Genomic DNA, 21,490 nt, shown 5'->3' on the forward strand with positions numbered 1-21,490 from the left:
GATATTGTAAGTACATCAAAGTCAAGTTGAAGATCCAATTTTGCTCACCTATCCATGTGCTAGCTGAGGTCTGTGGCTTGTCAGTTGTTGGAAAGGTTCTTACTACCAACTTTGAAATATGTGACATTTTAATATAATACATAGAAAGGGAGAAGGTTGTAGACTTGAAACAAGTACAGTATATTATTAGCCACAGTGATGACTAAAACAAGAGTCAATGTGGGAATCAACTGTCATCTATGACGAGTTTCTGTACCGAAGGGAACAGTGGTATCACGGCTTCACACAGGAGCGGCATTCGTATTTGAAACATTATAGTTTAGATTCATTGAAGCAAATAGAGAGATCGCCATGTGCGTGTCAAGCGTAAGAGAGACATCAACGCGGACAGGTGCAGCCAAGGCCCCAAGTAGTACATACCAAGTAAGTGTGGTTGAACTATATTGCTCTTTTGTGTGTGGATGTGTTCAGATAGGTATATGAGGCAAGTAAACAAGAAAAATGAATGATAGCACTACCAAAAGTTTCGGTCTGTCCTTCACCATGCCTTATATTTACATTAGCTTAATTTATATTCGTTAACGACAGAAGTGCCTATTGGACTCTATTAATTACCGGGATGTGGTGCCAGAGAGGTGACATTAGTGAGCAGCCAGTATTCGTGGAGTAAATTAGGAACAGTATGGGTAGGGAAGCTGTAATATTTATACTAAACAAAATTTGGTGACATTTCAACTTACTGGTAGTGTGAGTGTGTGTGTGTGTGTTATGTGCGCCATGAGGCGGCCATCACTTTGGAGAAGTGATGGGCAAGTGCTGCTAATTTCAGTACCGGTAAATCCTTTACCAGTAAACCAAGTTTACTGGTACTACCGGCACTTTACCGATAACAATGCTGCGAGACTGGTGGGTGGCTGCACAGTGGGGCCGTGGCGGTACTCATGGTCTTAAACTCAGCCAAGGTTAGCGAGACTGCGTGTACCAGCACAGCGTGCCGAGTTGTTTTACTGTTGCGTGTTGTGAGTGACTGTGTGTGTGTGTGTGTGTGTGTATATATATATATATATATATATATATATATATATATATATATATATATATATATATATATATATATATATATATATATATATATATATATATATATATATATATATATATATATATATATATATATATATATATATATATATATATATATATATATATATATATATATATATATATATATATATATATATATATATATATATATATATATATATATATATATATATATATATATATATATATATATATATATATATATATATATATATATATATATATATATATATATATATATATATATATATATATATATATATATATATATATATATATATATATATATATATATATATATATATATATATATATATATATATATATATATATATATATATATATATATATATATATATATATATATATATATATATATATATATATATATATATATATATATATATATATATATATATATATATATATATATATATATATATATATATATATATATATATATATATATATATATATATATATATATATATATATATATATATATATATATATATATATATATATATATATATATATATATATATATATATATATATATATATATATATATATATATATATATATATATATATATATATATATATATATATATATATATATATATATATATATATATATATATATATATATATATATATATATATATATATATATATATATATATATATATATATATATATATATATATATATATATATATATATATATATATATATATATATATATATATATATATATATAGAGAGAGAGAGAGAGAGAGAGAGAGAGAGAGAGAGAGAGAGAGAGAGAGAGAGAGAGAGAGCATGGGTGAAGCACTTATTACAAACACTTCCAACACCTACAAATGTCCAAAAATATTCTGGGAAAAAATTTGTCCATAACTGGGAACAACACCCCTGCTGAGCCACACTGCTGAATTAAAGAGTTATGAGGATAAAGAATTATTACACAAAAAGACTGCAGTGAGATTTTTAACGAAGGTAACGCAGGTTTGCCAATTTTGGTACCAACATACCAGATTTGGTACGTTTGAACTCAAAAGTACGTTTGGTACGACTTTAAATTTCGTACAAAACTGTTTGTCCGTAAGGTTTTTTTGAATTTCATGTTTGAAGTTTTCCTCCTTATTGACTGGCGGTTTCCATTCGAATAAAGACTTGTCTCGTACAGCGTCACGGATTAACAAGTATCATGCTCGTCAGAATAACACCGCCGCGTTGTCTCACTCCTCTTATCCCGCCCTTTCTCCTGCCCCAGGGAAGGCGGCAAGATGTTCGGTTAATAATCACTAATCTGTGTGTCTGTTGTAAACTTGCGGTGGTTAATCAGCAGGGGAACGCGACAAGCGCATTATATTGTTATACCTTTCACAGTGTGAGTTTTGTTAACTGATGAAGAACCACATTATGCTGACAGTTTACTTCAATTTAAGGGGGCAGTATTGGGAAAATGTTGCTTACCTAATGTAGCTATAGGTTGTGTGTGTGTGTGTGTGTGTGTGTAAGATATTCGGGAGGAAGATGATTTACAGCTTTAATCAAAGGTAAGAAAATAATTATATTCCTTGTAATTAGGTATATTTTATATATTGATGTGTTTTCTTAAGATTTGGTACGTTTTCTTCATCTGATCTGGTACGATTAACTAAAGTAGTGTGGCAATCCTGAGGTATCGAGGAGGATGAGGAAGATGAAGATAACACTGAAAGTTCCTAGAACATCTTCAAAACAACCTATACGTAACAATACCATATGATGACACGGACTTGGCCAGACTCGGGAAATCCGTCATGGATAACATAAGTAATTACATAAGAAGTAAAGGAAATCGTTATTAATTTGAGGAAAACGAAGCCAGGAGAAAGTGGTGTCAATAAAACAATACTCACAAAACTACCTAACGCTGCAATAAAAAAGCTGACTGATATATTTAATAACTCATCATCTGCTGGTTACTCCCAGACAGATAGAAGAAAGCCCTAGTAACATTAATCACCAAAGAAAGTCACCACTCTACGCAAAAAGCTACCGACCCATATCACTCCTTGAGGTCCCGGGAAAAATATTTGAATGCATAATTAACACCAGACTGAGATCGTACCTAGAATGCAACAATAAATATAATGTTAATCAATTTGAGTTCAGAGCCGGAAAAGGAACAACACACACTCTGCCATTAATAAGTGAACAGATAGCACAACACAAAGCTGATGGGGGACAGTGCCAAGTTGTTTTAAGAGACATCACAAAAACTTTCGATATAGTTTGGCACTGGCCTTAAAGTCAAAATATTACAGCTAGAGCTACCCACAAAAAATTATGCGACTTTTTTTTGGAAGAACGCAAAGCATCCATAAGAATAAAGAACTATGTCGGGCTCCCCTTCAACCTCAGATGCGGTGTGCCTCAAGGAAGTGTACAGTAATCTCACTGACACTATACAATAAATACAAACTATCTAGAAAACTCTATCAGAATACTAAATGTAAGCTACACAGACTACATTACACAAATCATAGGCTACCACAGCAAATCGAAAAATATGATGAATTCACTAACAGAAAGAGAAATAAACTCTGTCAACACTCAACTGATTTGAGAACTCATGGAAGATAAAGACTAACCTAACAAAATTTACTCCCATCCACTTAGGCACTGAGAAGACAGAACTACTAAGTACCAAGGAAGACCAAGTAGAATTTAAGAGTAGTGGAACATGTCTGGGATTAAATAATACATCATCAGGATACTTCAGCACATAGAGGATAGCACTGTAGTGTTCACCCGTGTTATAAAATAATCTTTATACTTTTACCTCAACCAGGGTTCGAATCTTTGCTATGTCACATCTATAAAGGTGTAGGTAACGTAACATTGTTGTGCTCACCCGCCTAATGGTATAATCTTTATACTTTTACCCTTATTCCATCCTTCCATCTTTCCATCTCTAATTTCTCCTACTGTCTTAACCCTCACACTATACAACACATAGAGAATAACCATTAGTACTATTAGAGAGCAGCACTATTATTATTACTATTAAATTGTGTGTGTGTGTGTGTGTGTGTGTGTGTGTGTGTGTTTCACTGTTTTATCTGCTGCAGTCTCTGACGAGACAGCCAGACGTTACCCTACGGAACGAGCTCAGAGCTCATTATTTCCGATCTTCGGATAGGCCTGAGACCAGGCACACACCACACACCGGGACAACAAGGTCACAACTCCTCGATTTACATCCCGTACCTACTCACTGCTAGGTGAACAGGGGCTACACGTGAAAGGAGACACATCCAAATATCTCCACCCGGCCGGGGAATCGAACCCCGGTCTTCTGGCTTGTGAAGCCAGCGCTCTAACCAGTGTGTGTGTGTGTGTGTGTGTGTGTGTGTGTGTGTTAAAGGTGACCTTAATTGCACAATACATACAAAATGCACTCATACACGCATTGTTGTTGTTGTTATTGTCATTGTTGAAAGGCGTCGTATTACAACTCACTCACTGCTTGTGGGCTGGACGAATGGACGACAAGAGCTTGTCACCAGTCACCAGTCACCAATGTTTCCCAGACGTGGATGGTGTTCCCTTAATGAAGCGACAATGAGGCGAATAGTGAATACAGCGAGGACGTGAAATTGTCTGGTAAAAAAAAACACGTTTAAAAGTACATCATGAAATTGTTTGAGGAAAAATTGGGTGTGTGTTTGTGTTAATTAACACTGGTGGCAGGGCCCAGGTGTCAGGTGGCAGGTGGCATCCTCGCCTCGCTGAAACAAGCTGTTCAAACTATAACTTCCTCATTTCAGTATTATGAGCATTGGCAATATTATTTACGCGTCATGCCTGTAGGCCTACGTGCTTCATAATTAGTGCATGAAAATGTGGATACATTGGTTTGGCTGGTTAAAGGATTTCAGTAATGTGACACCTGGAAATATTATGTACCGTAGCTACGTGCCATGTCCTCACAATGATGGTGATAATAATAATGATGATGATAACAATAATAATAATAATAATAATAATAATAATAATAATAATAATAATAATAATAATAATAATAATATATATATATATATATATATATATATATATATATATATATATATATATATATATATATATATATATATATATATATATATATATATATATATATATATATATATATATATATATATATATATATATATATATATATATATAATAGCTATGTAAAGGAGTGTCACGTGAGTGAGGAGGTTTGAGACCTACGTGGTCTACCACCGGCTTAGACTAAAGGTAACAATGCTTATATAGAACGATGCTCACCAAGAGTGGTTAATTAGTTATTAAGTGTCTTTACTGCAAACGAAGGAGGGAGGAGTGGGGGGGGGTAGTAGGAGGAGGAATATGAGGAGGAGGTGAAGCGGAAAGCAGTGAAGCACAAGGGAACGATTTCTTCTATAGACGTGGAGCAGGTAAGACGTGTGTGCGCGCTAAGAAGGGTGTTTGCCCACTGCCTTGTAATAAGTTTTTTTTGATTTTTTTTTTTTTTTTTTTGTTTGGTGTCATCTCTCGTGGCGTTGTTGTTGGTCAGGAAGGCATGTTAGACACTGAACAGTAGGTGCTAATGTCATGTCGGGTGTGTGCGTGTGTAGTGAAGGACCTTTATCTGTTCTCACTACAGGAGTATTTGAAAGTTCCGTGTTTTAGAGGATAGGAAGTGTTAGAGGATTGGAAGTGTTGCCTGACATTCCGTGAAACTGTTTATAGTGTATTTCATATCGGTTTGCTATTTGAAACCGTTGATCCGTATCGGAAATTGCCTTTCCGTAACGAAATAACGCGTTAGTGTTCTGTTAACGGAAAGCGTCTCGTCACATGCTCTGAACTCCTGTCTTGTATGCGTGTCCACGACAAGGCTTGGGTGTGCATTGGTAGCAAGCCTGCAAGGTGCTTTTAGTGAATCTTACGGTGTGTCTTGCTTCTCTTCACTGAGCGGTGGAGATGTAGGCGAAGCTTTTGTCATGAACCTTGGTATCATGAGATACGTGTAGAGATTTTTCGTGAGTTTCCTAGATTTTACTTGGTTTCTCGTTTAGATTTAGCTTGTATACAACCTCGGTTTACTGCTACTATATACAGTAGAATAGTGTAACTATCTGAACAATAGTTAAGGCTACGTGGAAAGTTTAGTCTCCGATTCGATTCATTAATTCGAGGATTCAATATTTCGAGCGCGTGACTTTAGTGTATCGCAGCTACGTGGCAGCAGCTTTCCTACTTTAGGTGGAGGGAACCTTAACATCGGTTTGCGTGCGGTCCGGCACGGGTATAGATAGGGCTTCGCCGTTTCAACTCGTTCAGTGGTGACGTAAGTTATCGGGAATTGTTTCGGTTTTGATGTTAAAGGTAATATAACGAGGATGATCGAAGTAAACTTCGTTAGGTTCTTAATCGGAACAGAACCAGGGATATCGGTGAGTTTTGGAGTAACTTGCAAATTAGTGTTCCATAGTGGTGGGTAAATGGAATGCACTAAAATTTCACAGGGCGCAACCATGCACACCACACCACACTACACTCAAGCTTATATTTCAGGACAAGTTTGTTGATTAAAGTTTAAAGGTAAAATTCTGTTACAGGTGCTGTTGCTACTGAAGGGAGAACCAAACCAGCGTAACCAAACCACCCACCCCCCAACCTGCGGCAGGAAGAGCTTTTCTTGCACTGGAATACGCCAACTGTCTCGCTGCACCTTTCACGGAAGAATTGGACCCTGCCTCGCACCAGCTCTGCCCTAAAGAACACAGTGTTGCCATCCAGGGAGGAAGAGCTTTTCTTGCACTGGAATACGCCAACTGTCTCGCTGCACCTTCACGGAAGAATTGGACCCTGCCTCGCACCAACTCTGCCCTAAAGAACACGTGTTGCCATCCAGGCAGAAGACAGATTGCCATGCTTCATCTAACCTAACCTAACCAATAAATGTAGCCAATCCCTCTTGTAATATTATTCCTTCCATCTGTGAATGTACCCACATAAGTGTAACGTTATTATTTCCTCCGTTCTGTAATATTATTCCTTCCGTCTAATGTGAATGTACCCACATTAAGTGTAACACTATTATTCCTTCCATGTTCTGTGAGTTACCCACATAACTGCTGTAATGAATCAAGGAAATTGATAATAAATCTAAGAAATTTGATAATGCCTTTGATAATTTTTTTTTTTTTTGTACACAACCAACCTAACCTCACATGAAGCATACATAATCTTCCAGCCCAAAAATATAGTTCCAGCTTAAAAAAAAAAAAACCTGAATGATTGAACTTTCATTTAAATTATGAAAAAAAAAAAAAAAACGCTGCCCCTTGAATTGGCCTAAAGCTCCTAAGCCTAAAATGACAGTAAATTGCCTAAAAGAGCACATACATATATTATATATAATAAAGCTAAAAAGTAGCAAAGAATGGGCAAATGTCAAGTGCTGAAAAATCCGAGAAGCAGCAAAAATAGTGAAAAATTCCTTGCAAAACCGACCCAAAAAACTGTCCATTCCTTTGAAAACCTGATGAAAAGCAGCAAAAATGTCGATAAACGGCAATGAAAAGCAGCAAAAATGGCAATAAATGTTGAAAAATTCACCCAAAAACCTGTAAAATTGACCCAAAAAACTGTACTAAGTCATAAATACTCCGAAGAGTCTCCGGAGAAAGTGCAGATGTATATTTCGGTTAAAAATACAACGAAGAGTATCCCTTCCTGACCTTTTATTTATTTAATCGACACATTAGTGTAATCCCTCTGAGAACTCTACAAAAATTTTCAACTTAGAAAATTTTTTACACATTTTTACACAATTTTTTTTTTACACATTTTAACAATTTTCAACGATCATTTTTACACAATTTTTTTTAACATTTTTACACATTTGTGCAAAGCCTCGGAAAACTCTACAAAAATTTTCAACTTAGAAATTCCAGCAGAATAGCAGAATTTGTACTACTTAGAAAACTTTTACAAAATAAAACTGGAAAATTTTACAATTTTCAACTTAAAAATTCCAGTGGAAAAACAGAATTTATACAATTTTTTACAATTTTTACATTTTCTACATATATTTATGCAATAGAATAATTTTTTCAAGTATTACATTGCTCAGAATATTTTCTACTTACAAAATTTCAAAAGTATTAGCGAAACAAAAATGAGGAAAGTTGCAAGAACCATGAGGTCTCTGCATATACATGGCAGCAGTCCCTGTATGAACAAGTCTACCTCATCATAGTCATCCATACATTTGCCTAACATAAAACAAAATGATTTATTAAGTATTTCACAATGACATTGTTCTCAAACAGCACATTGTTTCTTGCAATACTATATTGTCACCGTAAATATAAAAAATATGGGGCCGCATTCTACAGTCTCAGGTCTCACTGAATGTCTGACCGTCACTCCACTGTTGGTGTTTTGGCTCAATGTCAACTTTATGTATAGAAAGAAATAACTCCTTGACTTCATAATTTGCGAATAGAAACATGACAAACAGATTATGCCTGACACATGACACATGCCATGCGGGACAAGGATTTTTTGAATTTGGGGTAAACTGATCGTAACCCCGTCAGCAGTTATCTACAATGGCAAATTACTGCATCAAAGGACATCATTTAGTTATCATTAATTAATAATTAAAATTGTCGGTGATCGTGCTTTGGTACATACAGCCAAGTGGAACCAGAATTTTAAGACAGTGGCTGGTGGTGCAACAATACGGTGAATCCTGTCTTGGCACTTATGATGAGTCACAAGGTTAGAGCCTATCATAGAGGGACTTGTGTCTAAAATGTACCATTGTCATGGCTCTTACGTCGAGTCGCAAGGTCAGAGCCTGTGGTAGAAGGACTTGTACCTAAAATGCACCATTTGTCTCACTATGATCACATCATTAGCTATGATGGTTTGTAGAATACGGCCCCTGAAATCTTACACAGAACAGTAACAGCAAAAACTCTAGAAAGTTGAGAAGCTTACTCAAAAATGCATATAATCCTAATTATATGCATGCACGCACGCGCACACATACTGCCGACATTGTGCAGAGACATGCTGAACGGCTCCCAGGGAACAAGCTACAACAGGCGTTGGAGCCCGACCTAGATGTATGTACAGGGGAGTTGGGAGGGCATAGGGTTCTCCTGTCTCCATAATAAATAAGTTTTTGGATTGTACAAATGGAGAGAGAAGCGGAACTGAGTGGTGTGGCTTGACAAATAACACAATCAAAACAAAGGCCACCGAGTGATAATCCTTGTTTTATTCAAACACCTGTAGGACTGAGGATAATATGGATGAAAACTTTTCTGGGTTTAGAAACGAAAGAGAAAATATGAGGAGGTTGATCAACGTAGAGATAGAGTAAGATAATTGAAGGAAGTATGTTGAGTTTAATGGACAAGCAGACAGACTGACAATGGAAACACAGCTGAGAGATTAGTCGTATGTGAGAAGGTTAATAATCAATTGAGGATTATCAATTGAGCATTATAGGAGGAGATACAGGAGATAAAGAAACAAAATGATATACTAAAAGATACATGTCAAGACTACGAAAACTCCTTAAGGAGCTTACAGGTAAAAGTACAGGATGGGATTGGGGGCGGGGTGGAAGGTGGACTGGGTGAAAAGCTGAAGGAATTACAAAATAAGAACAAGAAGAGGAAAAAGTAAAATTTTCAGACATAGTAAAGAGGCAGATTCAGAAAACAAACAAACAAACAAAAGACGCTGTTATACAAGTAATTAAGGAGAAAAAATCTAGTGTGTGATACAGTGGATAAGAAGAAAAGTTACGTGATTTTTGGGATGAAGGAAAAAAAAAATCCAAATAAGTTCATGAGAAAACGTGGAGAGAAAACTGGCCAAGACTATTTATAAAACAAGTCCAGGACAACATACAAGAGCTGGACCAGGAGGTGGAGGATATGATTTGGTTGGGAAGGGGTAGGAGACCAATGAAAATAAGATCCCAAGTGGTGATGGAGGAAATTATGACAAGGAAAGGGAAGCTGACCGATGATACTGAAAATAAAGATATTTGGATAAAAAGAGATATGAACCTGGAGGAGAGGGAAAGAGAGAAAGTGCTAAGAGATGAAGCTAAGGAAAAAATGAGAAAGGACAAAGATAGAGAAAAAGATTTTCTACCGGAGGGTTCTGGATATGAGACTAAAGAAGTGGTATCTATGGAAGAACGAAGAGATTGTGGAGGAGTCAAGAAATCAAGAGTGACTTGTATTGATATAGATGGGTTGTTATCTAGCATGTTGGAGGTTAAGGATTATTTGAAAGAGAAAAACCCAGATGTTATGTGCATTGTTGAAACAAAACTAAGAGCGGAGATCCATGTAAATTTTAAGGAGGGATACAATAACTGGAGAAGAAACAGGAAGGTAAAGAGGGAGGAGGATTGCTAATAATGGTTCATGATATGTGTGGAGGATGTGGAATATGGTGAGGGCAAGGTGGAAGCAATGGGAGTAACAATGATAACAAAGGAATTCGGAAAAAGGAAAATCATAGTTACATACGTGCCACCTAAAACAAATACATGGGGAACTGAGGAACAAAGATATGCAAAGAGGTGATTAAGTGCTTAGATAATATGTTGAGAAGAGATGGAAGAATACTTTTAGTTGGAAACTTTAACTGTAAAAAAAATAAACTGGAGAGATATGGAAGTAATGTATAATGCTGGACAGTGGAGCGGAGAAGTGTTACAGTTGGCTATGGTAAATACAATGGACCAGTGGGTGGAGACAAGAAGGTACAGGAGGGGGGGGAAGAAACATCGTTACTTGAACTAGTATTCACAAAGAAACCAAAGCCCCCTCCTAGCATACAATACCTCAGTCCAATGGGATGAAGTCATCATGTGACATTAAAGATACAAATACAGGAGGAGGATGGGATAAGTTACAGAGATGACTACAAAAAAAGAGATTAAATTATGTAAGAGCAGATTTTGAAAAATTAAGGGACTTTTTCTGCTGACACTGAATGGAGAAACATTATGGACAAAAGGACCATACAAGGAAAATATGAAATGTTCTTACAAAAATACAATGGAGTAAAAAAAAAAATACGTACCTTTTTATAGAGTTAAGAAAAAAATTCGCGCTTGGTGCAATGCTTGATGCGCAGACTCGACAAAGCAAAAGATAAAGCTTGGAAGATACTCATAAAGCAGAAAAATGACAATAACAGACAGCAGTATAAGGATGAGACAAATTAATATATTAGAGTAAGGAGAGAGGAAGAAAGAAACTTTGAAAAAGATGTGGTGAGTAAAAGCAAAGATGAACCTAAGTTTATTTACAAATTCATAAATGGCAAAATGAAGAACAAGGAAGCGATAGAAAAAATAATTAAAGGAGGGAAGACATACCAGAGAAGAAAACGTGTAAAATAATGAATTAAGAGCTTCAGAATAGTGTTCACTGTAGAAGATTATCTTACAGAACCAAATAGGATATTGCATTAAAAAGAATTACAGGAAATCACAGTGCACAAAGAAGATAATAGAAAATTATTGGATAATTTGGATGTCAGAAAAGCAATGAGGCCAGATGGTGTTTCAGGCTGGGTGCTAAAAGAATGGATGTACTGGATTCAATCTGGGATATAATTACTAATTCACTAAATGAAGGGAAAGTTCCACTAGAATGGAAAAGAGCCAACGTAATACCAATATCTAAAAGGGGAAAGGCAACTGAGCCATTAAATTACAAATCGGTGTCACTTACAAACATTATGGGAAAGTTGTGTGAAATAATTAATAATAATCTGGAAGGAGAACAAGTCATAACAAACAGACATTTTGGGTTCAGGACAGGATGGTCATGTGTGTCAAATTTATTAAGCTTCTACTTGAGAGTAATAGAAGGACTGGACAACAGAGATGGATGGATGGACACAGTATAAAGTCCCTCATGGAAGACTACTTTAGAAACTAAAGAACATATTAGGACTATGAGGAACTTTGTTAGAGTGGACAAGGGATTATTTGAAGGACAGAGAGATGAGGACTGTGATCAGAGATACATACTCATCTTGGGGTAAAGTAACAAGTGGAGTGCCACAAGGGTCAGTGTTAGCTCCCATTATGTTTCAGATTTATGTAAATGACATTCACAATGGGATAAACAGTTACATTAATCTATTTGCTGATAATGCAAAGCTACTAAGAGTTACCAAAACACAGGAGAACTGTTTGCTGTGGAGTAAGAAGTGGAAACTAGAGTTCAATGCCAAGAAATGTCATACGATGGAGCTAGGAAAGAGCAAAAGAAGATTGGTATGGGACTATTTGATGGGAGAGGAACAAATAATGAAGACTAAAGGGGAAAAAGATCTGGGAGTGATTATACAGGAAAATCTGAACCCTGAAACATATAAGTAAGATATCATATAAAATGTTGACTAATAAAAGAGTAGCATTTTAATTCATGGACAAAGATATGATGAAAAAAATCATCACAAGCATGATACATCCAAAGCTGGAATGTGTAGCTGTGGTGTCTCTGAGCTCTATAAAAGATAAGAAGATTGAAATGGATACACAAAATTGCTACAAAGATGGTGCCAGAACTAAAGGACATAACATATGAAGAGCGGCTGAAGGAAATGGGACTACTGACCTTACAAGACAGAAGAGAACAAGATCTAATAACAATGTACAAGATAGTCAATGGCATTGAAAAGATAAACTAGGATGACCTAGTGCTATTGACAGAAGAAGATAGAAGGACAAGAGGTCATGTAAAGAAAATCAGGATGAGGCAGTGTGTGAAGGATGTTGGAAAATACAGCTTTCCACACAGAACGGTGGAGAAGTGGAATGCATTGAATAATGAAGTTGTTACAGCATATAATGTGCATAACTTTAAGGAAAAATTGGGTAATTGGAGATATGGAGACAGGACACTATGAGCCCCACTTGAACCCTGTACAATGCAACTAGATAAATGCACGTGCGAGAGCGTGAGCACGCACACACACACACACACACACACACACACACACACACACACACACACACACACACACACATACCAGCAACTAGATCATGCTAATAAACAAAAATCTTTAAAGAAATCTTCACTATGTTTTTATACAATACAAATTCAATAAACCGTTACTCCTTGTAGCTAAATATATGCTTACATGTAATGAAGTGATCTAATGCATAAAGGTTAACATAATGTTAAGTCATGAAATCTATGAATATGAATGACATATAATCCTTCGGTTAAAACTGTGGGGACTACTTTCCACAAAAAAGAAAGCATGAGCCAATGATGCTGTGAATGTTGAAGCATCCTCTATCCTTGCCCCTCTCTGTCTTGTACTTTGCACATGCACCTCCAAAAACCTGCAACAAAAAGAAAGGAGTCAACTAAAGTTCATGTTTAACAATCATTTACCTTCATATCATCTTATTAATCTGAAAATGTCAAAACTGCCCACATGTAATCACATTTGTGGTATAGGAAGGTATATCAAAAACCTAACCAAGCAAAGGCACACTATTTGCAACAATGTCAAACCAACTACAACTTGACTATTTGTTTGCTTTACCTGGAGAGCAGCAAAGTGTGTATGCCACCCCTTTCTTGTGTTCAATAAAGTGCTGGGCAGGTATACAAAGAGGCACTTCCCTATACGCCACGCCACTGGTGCAGCACATCCTGTCGGGGAAATGCAAACCCTCACTACACTCACCAACACCCAGGGGACATGTGCAACTCAGCCACTCATCCCTCATTACACATACAAACACCACCACTCACAAACACACACAAACTGCACTCACCAACACCTAACAAATAAATACAGGTCAGCCACTCATCTTTCCTTCCTCCTCAGACAGAGATGCCCCCACAAAGGAATCAATAACACACAGATTGATAACATTGATCTTTGGCAGACACAGTTCAGAGAAAACTGAGAATCTGTACATCTTACAATTCAATCATTTCATCTTTCCTTCATTACAAAATTTCATGAGCTGTTTCATTACACACATGCACACGCACACGCACACGCACATGCGCATGCACACACACAGATAACCTTACCTATATGAGATGTGGTGCACTGCCTCCCTTGGAGGAAATAAGGGAGAGTTGAGCAGTGTGGATATTATCAGGCTAGCTGCGGAGACCACCCAGCCTACCTAGTCGTTCTCCATCCTTGCTCCCATGCTCGAACCCAAACTTCATGACTTAAACCTGATGTCAGAGAGAGAGAGAGAGAGAGAGAGAGAGAGAGAGAGAGAGAGAGAGAGAGAGAGAGAGAGAGAGAGAGAGAGAGAGAGAGAGAGAGAGAGAGAGAGAGAGAGAGAGAGAGAGAGAGAGAGAGAGAGATGGGTCACAAGCTAATTTAGACTAAATGGGCCCTTGAAATGAGAATGGGAGGAGGGTAAACAGGTGTTTTAATCCTAACCAAAAACGGGGGCCTGAAATTACATAACAGCCCCATTATGTCCACAACACTGGATCAGATCTATGACTACTAATGTGAATACAGGGAACCTCTATTTGCAAGTTTCATCTTAGAGTTAATCTAATTTTCAGCTCCTTTCAGGCTCCCTTCCCTCTCATTTCAAGGCCAAGAAAGTAACTACCAATTACATTTATTACATCAAACTAACATTTTTGATATCCAAAAGGATTCATTGATTCTTTCACATGGACATTACATGTATGTGACAAATGTAAGTGAAACAAATATCTACTCTATAAATAAAAATATATCTATTACAAGTATAAATGTGTATCTGTGTGTAGAAAGTACCTCAATTTTTCTTTATCCTTCCACCCTCAACACATACCAAACAATTAGAAGTTTCTTTGATAATACTAAACAATATAAATTACACCACCAAGTTCTTCACATCATTACCTTCCTTCTCTTTCATGACACTAAGAATGAGCAATACATTTTTGTATATACTTCACTTAGGGATGGGCGATGTGGACTAAAAAAACTTATCACAATAATTTCTGGCATTTATCCCGATAATGATAAAAGTGACAATAAAAATAACCAATTCAACTGGTGGTGTTACTATCCTTTGTAGACACAGTTTTTTTTACAAATTCTGCATATGACAGGTTTGTTCCACGTCAGACTTATTGTAACCAAACCAGTTCCAGATAATTGTGCTGGAGCTAAACAACCTCCTTGCTCTTAGCTCTGGCCTCTGCTATGTTTGTTATGCTTCTTCAAGTGAGCTGCGCTGCGTGTGTCGTTTTTATCGTGAGCTGACAAATTCTTACCCTAGGGATTTTTTTTGACAATATATTGCAAAAGAATAAAACATTGTCCATTCCTAACTTAACTACAAAGGCAAGGATCCAAGCATTTTCAGGGCCCTCTATATCAATAAGATAATGAAAAATGCTGGCCAGACCCTCAAACAGCAACATAGGATGGTCAACAGTGAGGCAGCCGTGCATCCCCATAGTTTTGACACCACAGCTCTACAAAGTTAAGAAAATGCACTAGAATTCAAACAAACAACACAAGGAGTGCAATACCAGATACAAGTAAGGAAGATTTAAACTATTTGATTGAGTGCTCCCCCTGAAGCACTATTCATGACACTTCTCTTATCCCTCTGCCCTTTCTATTCCTTCATTCCTCTTAAATTTTCATTCTTCTCTTCTTTCATTTCCTTAATTTTTCTTAAGTTGTTCTTTTTATTCCCTTTCCTTCTCTCCTCTTTTTTTTCATTTTTTCTCTCAAAATCTCACTCTTCTCTCCATCTTCTCCCATTTCTTTCTCTTTGTTCATTCCTTTTCTTTCCTCTTCAACTCTCATACTTCTCTCTATCTCTTTCAAACACACCATCCATCAGTCTCTCACCTTCATTACAAGCAGTATCATGAACAACACAAGGTCTGCCCTAAATGTGGGATGCAGTTCTTCACCATGCCAGTATCACCCTCCTGGTGACACTGTGCAGCTGCCAGCAACAACAACCCAAAGTCACCACAGACGAAAGAATGGTGTTGGCCCATCAGATTAAGCACAGCATTCTTCTGCATGTTTGAGGCTTTCTGTCGAGTAAATGCACTCTTTCAGATACAGTAGCCAGAATAAGACCCTGATTTTGTACTCACACTCTCTTCACACTACTGCTGTAGTAAACATGAAATTACGGGAATCTTTGCATATTTAGACATGGAACAAAAGGATGAGTGTGCCAAGCATTAAGTGTGAGGAATATCTGTAGGTTAGGTAAGGTTCCTTACTGCACCACACAGAAAAGATATAATTTCAAACAACTGTTTCATTGCAATTATCTGGTCATTATCAGTGTCGGAGGAATGCCTGAACTTCTTGTACTGGAACTGTTAAGCCTAAATGATGTAAACAAACATCACACCGTGCCCACTGAAGGCAGCTATGTTGGTAATTACATTGTCTGGTAGCCCCATACACACTGGTGATGGATAGAACAATCCCACACACCGCTCGCAACCTATGCCATCATCTCCTACATCTAACATGCATATATGTACATACCACATACCACTGAAGCACCATCGTTTCTAATCTTAAATGCAGAGCTGGCATTAGGTTGAACATTACTATTAATAATACTAGTTGTTGTTGATGACAAGACACAATTAGCATTAGCGACATTAGGGGTGTTAATCGTACGCTAATCCCCACGGAAAAGCTGATCCTGGTCAATTTTATCCTATCTGCCGCCCACCACAATGCCGTGACATCATGGCGGGCGGGACACACCCAGGTCCCAGGCTGGACCCCGCAGTCCTACACATGACGTGTGCCACCACTTAACCATCACTCACACATTACCCACCTAACTCTATTCTTTCTTAGTTTCTCTGTCATACTTGGGACACAAATCATCCGTATTTGTTCACCTAAACAGCAAGAAACTGCCTAAAGAATGACACAGGTACTCACCTCACGCTTCTCGGCTGATTGACTGTAAGAGTGTCAGTGTCAGCAGCAGCCAGTGACAGCCTGGCCAGACGTTCATTCTGCTGACGGGAATGCCTTTACCACGGGGACTCTTTTGATATTATATCTTTATTATAACAGTTTACCTATATTTCTACTCCTTATTCTTTGCCCTTGTATGTTGTAAAGGCACTCTTAATCAGCATATTAATAGTAGCTTGAATACATAAATAAGTTCATGGCCAATATACTATTAGGGCGACAGTTCTGCACTGTCCCCGAGAAACAGTCCCGCGCGCTCGGCTCCAATTCCCGGCTCCCCCTTCATAGCTCTTCCACCCACCTGATTTGACGTCACATAAAATGAAAAATATATGGTATATCATTTTGTTTTTTACGCAGGGGTTCCTTGAGACGTCATGTATTTTAAGGGTTACGCAAGGGTAAAAAGATTGAGAAACGCTGCCATCTCTCTCTCTCTCTCTCTCTCTCTCTCTCTCTCTCTCGCGGAAATAAGCAAGAATTAAAGGATAACATACATTTCTGATTATTCAAGTCTTTTTCCAGTCATGAGTTTTAATCAACCGGATATAAGTGCTCTGATACAGACTCAGGATATTGGGTAATCATGAAAGGGTTCTTCAAGACTTGTCTGGGAGCTTACAGTGTGACCTCAATACATTAATTTGGGCTGATCGGCCGTGTGTTATCAGTAGGACAGCTGGTTAGTTCACATTAAGCTGACATTGGGCGCGGAAAGGACGACAAGTGCTACTCTGTTATCAGAAACACAATGATTACAATGTTTATGTAGTTAATGTAGTGAATGGCGTCTTAAAGGAAAAACAGTCACTTCTCTATTAGTTTTTTTCCTTATAAGACTGTGATAAAATAGAATTATAAGTAAGACAAGAGGAACCAAACCTTTATTCACTCTTGTTCTACTTTTCCTTTGCTCTTATGGAAATCTCCCTGTGTATGTCACCTGTTCTCTTCTCCTTTTTCATGTAGGTAATTCTTCTTAGCCAGTGTCTTTTGTTCATCTCTCTCTCTCTCTCCATTGCTGTCATCCACCTAACGACTATCTTGCAGCTTAAGTGGTTCGTCTTTATTTTCCCTGCTTCTCGCCCCTTTTCCCTAATATCATCAATCACATTCTTGATACGCACATGGTCTTCATTGATTAGTCTATTTCTATGTCCTCCTCTTTAAAGAGTTAGAGTTCAGACAGAGCTTAGAAATGTGGAGTAAATTTATTGATGTGTGTCTAATAAATTAATCATCTAGTAAAACTAAAGCAAATAATATCACGTATTCATTTCCTTTCAAACTTACACAACGTAATGTGTCTAGAATTTAGGGGAAGGACAGGAGGAGGGAGTGAATTTTACATAGTGACTATAAAGTACAAATACATAGTAAATAAATAGCAATAAATGCTTCTAACCCTTCTAACCCATTCGAACTCATTTGGCAGTATTTTGGTTCTCCCACCTTGTTTTTATTTGTTACATCTGCATGGTCTGCATGGTCTGACACTGAAACAGGCTTTTTTTTTTTTTTTTCTCTTGGTCAGAGTGTTTGACATAAAAACATCCGCATCCGCATCCGCATCCGCGAAGATGTCATATTTTGATATTCGTATCCGCATTTGCATCCGCATTTAGCAGAGACTGACATCCGCATCCACATTTGCATCCGCAAAATGACATCTGCATATACATCCGCATCCGCGGATGTCTGAAATTCGACATCCGATACATTTCTACTTTCTATGTTATGGAACGTCTTTTTAGCTCAGGCCAATTTGTCTTGGGGATCACTTGAGGCCCTGAGTGTAGGCCTACCTATCAAATGATTGCAAACCGCATACCTCCGGTGTCCGATGTTTGTATGTTTTGAAATCGGGTAGGAGACGGAATAGCTTCTTGAATACCATCAATTTACTTAATTTCAATTCCTTGCGTTGTTATGGTCATGACCACCAAAGATACTAAGTGCAAACATGTAAGCTGATCTCTCTCTCTCTCTCTCTCTCTCTCTCTCTCTCTCTCCTGCGATCTAGCTACTCAAGTCGTGGTCACGTCATGGAAGGATGCATCATCGTACCCAGGCAACTGATTTTTCAACACTGGTCCTGAAGGCGTGCATGCAGTACACGTTGTGAATTCTTATCACTGCTAATAATACAGCACCATTGATGATTTTACTTAAAAATAATAATTGAGAAACTCTAGGGGAATTCGTCATTTTTTTGAGAAAATTCTGGCATGTTTTAGGTTGTCAGATAACTCAAATGTGATCTTCGTTCCCTTGACCACGTATAAGTTTGCAGTCAAGGTACTTATTGACGATAAATTCTATAAACCTTCACTGCAACAATAATCTTATTTGTGTCATTTGCAGAACTATAAGTAAGGCCACTAAGGCCATATGTGATGTAATTCTATCATATTGCCAGATATCTTGAGATGCAGGAGGTGGGGTGAGAAAAGTTCCCAATCAGCGTGAGAATCTAACATCTGCTATGCTCCGCCTCCATCTTCTCTGAGGGCAGGCAAAAATTTACGTATATAACAAATAGAATAATAACGGAAAGAAAATATTCATATATAACTTGTGAAGACTTACCAACTTTGCTTTCATATGACTAGGGAGGAAGAAAAACTATCTGATCGACTACATATAATACGAGATTATAGACTCGTAGAGAGTGAAAAATATACTAAATAAACGACTTTTTGAAACACGATCAGGTATAAAAATAAATTTTTGGAACCCCGTCAGGTTTTAAGGAGATAGAAGTGTGCAGCGTCTCTCTCCTCCACTGGGTTCTTCGCTGGCCACAGCAAGACGCGAAGGTTCATCGGTGACTACCATTTACTATAGACAGTAAGTTAATTGTTTCCTAAGCCAGTTTTTTTCTAGTGGGTGACATGGCTAATGTGAAAAATGAGGGGTTATAATTCTTAAACGTTTCGGTGTCTTGTCTCGACAGTTTAGACAGGTTTTCCTGGAAGTTGTGGGAATTTGAGGGGCTTTTCATGATTGTAGTGATAGTTTAAGAAGAATTCTACTTTATCGACAGAAAAATAACATATGAGAACCCGATTGATCTTCTCTGTGGCCTATGAAAATAATGCTGATGAAAAAGTAAAACTATTTAAGAATAAACCAAAATTTGAATATCAGACCCGATTACTATAAAGGAATGTCTTAACTTGTGACTGATAGTGAAAAAGTGACAAATGTTAATCATAGTATTTCTTTTTTCCCCAGAACAAGCAACAATGCTGCGTACACTATTAGCGGTGGCGGCGGTGGTGATGGTCGCGGTGCACACAACATCAGCCGCACCAAGAGGTAAGTAAATACTAACTGACCATTAACGTTCATGCAGTGCAAGTCCAGACAGACACACTTTTCCTTTCTAGCAAATCTGTGTTGATGACTAGACAAACTTTACGAAATCTCCATCACAGTTTTCTCCAAGTAAATATTCTTTCTATTTTCTATTGTGTACAGACTTCAATAGTGTGGTGAATGACATGCTACACTCCATCCTGGACAAAATAACCGAACCAGTGAAGCCCAGCGGCCCAATAGAACTCAGGATTAAACAAAACCATGTCGCTGAGTAATTGAACAGGCCTCTGTGTATACTATATGAATATATCTTTAGTTCTCTGAATATGGTAGCTTTTTATATTCTTGGGTTAAAGTTAGATAATTTTGCAAAGTATTGTGGTCAGATGCGGTTAATGATATTATTGAGTTTCAAAGTCTCTAGTTCTATATAATCTAGACTTTATTTATTTCAATATTGTTAATTTTTCCAAGAGCTTTTAGAGGCCACCCTGACTCTAAGAGCAAACAGTCTTACAGGCTTAACTTACATGCAAACCTTCACCCGTTCACAGCGTATACCTCAGGATGGATGACTGCGAGATAACGGGCCTGAAGGACTTTGTTGCTCACGACAGTACGATAACTTTGTATGGTATAGGAAAAGCTAACATCTCCATCAGCATCAAATCTCCCAAAGTGACACTGACTACGGGCCATTACTTTATCAATGGCACTATGGTGGATCACGTTGAACTCTACGGCAACGGGCCCGGCTTGTGAGTCCTTAGTATTTGTTATTAAAGATGAGATAAAAAGAAAGGACATAGGATAATAAGGGAAACATACCTACCTCTTTCTAGTTATCATCTATATCCATAAATTTGTCTATAGTCTTCTTTTAAAGTTCCTTGATGACTCAACACTGTTTATTAATTACATTTCATTCTATTTGAGAAACGAATTTTTTCTTATTTCTTTTTCAAATATAACTTTACTAAAGATGACAATATATTCCACGTACTACTACTTGG

General features: G+C 37.3%; 1 protein-coding gene and 2 long non-coding RNA genes across 5 annotated transcripts in view; 2 read left to right on the plus strand and 1 right to left on the minus strand.

The window, feature by feature from the left end:
• Positions 1-5,571: 5,571 nt before the first annotated feature.
• LOC123504074 lies at positions 5,572-7,311 on the plus strand. The gene is made up of 2 exons (XR_006674694.1): positions 5,572-5,626; positions 6,749-7,311. It is a non-coding gene; the product is annotated as an uncharacterized LOC123504074 (long non-coding RNA).
• Positions 7,312-13,008: 5,697 nt separating this feature from the next.
• Positions 13,009-17,250, minus strand: LOC123504203. Of its 3 annotated transcripts, none has more exons than XR_006674746.1 (5): positions 17,115-17,250; positions 16,106-16,234; positions 14,249-14,401; positions 13,749-13,858; positions 13,009-13,542 (listed from the first exon to the last, which is right to left on the minus strand). It is a non-coding gene; the product is annotated as an uncharacterized LOC123504203 (long non-coding RNA). The 3 variants fall into 3 exon arrangements; XR_006674745.1 differs by having other exon boundaries at positions 16,041-16,234; XR_006674747.1 differs by lacking the exon at positions 16,106-16,234 and having other exon boundaries at positions 17,115-17,158.
• A 2,593-nt stretch (positions 17,251-19,843) lies between these two features.
• LOC123504318 overlaps positions 19,844-21,490 on the plus strand; it is a 2,655-nt gene continuing 1,008 nt past the window's right edge. Inside the window, exons 1-4 of the mRNA XM_045254742.1 lie at positions 19,844-20,003; positions 20,391-20,474; positions 20,637-20,748; positions 21,032-21,235. Of these exons, the coding sequence (XP_045110677.1) occupies positions 20,402-20,474; positions 20,637-20,748; positions 21,032-21,235 (389 nt within the window). The 5' untranslated portion in view covers positions 19,844-20,003; positions 20,391-20,401. The remainder of the gene's footprint in view (positions 20,004-20,390; positions 20,475-20,636; positions 20,749-21,031; positions 21,236-21,490) is intronic.

This window comes from Portunus trituberculatus, chromosome 15, assembly GCF_017591435.1.
Source record: "Portunus trituberculatus isolate SZX2019 chromosome 15, ASM1759143v1, whole genome shotgun sequence".
Taxonomy (NCBI): domain Eukaryota; kingdom Metazoa; phylum Arthropoda; class Malacostraca; order Decapoda; family Portunidae; genus Portunus; species Portunus trituberculatus.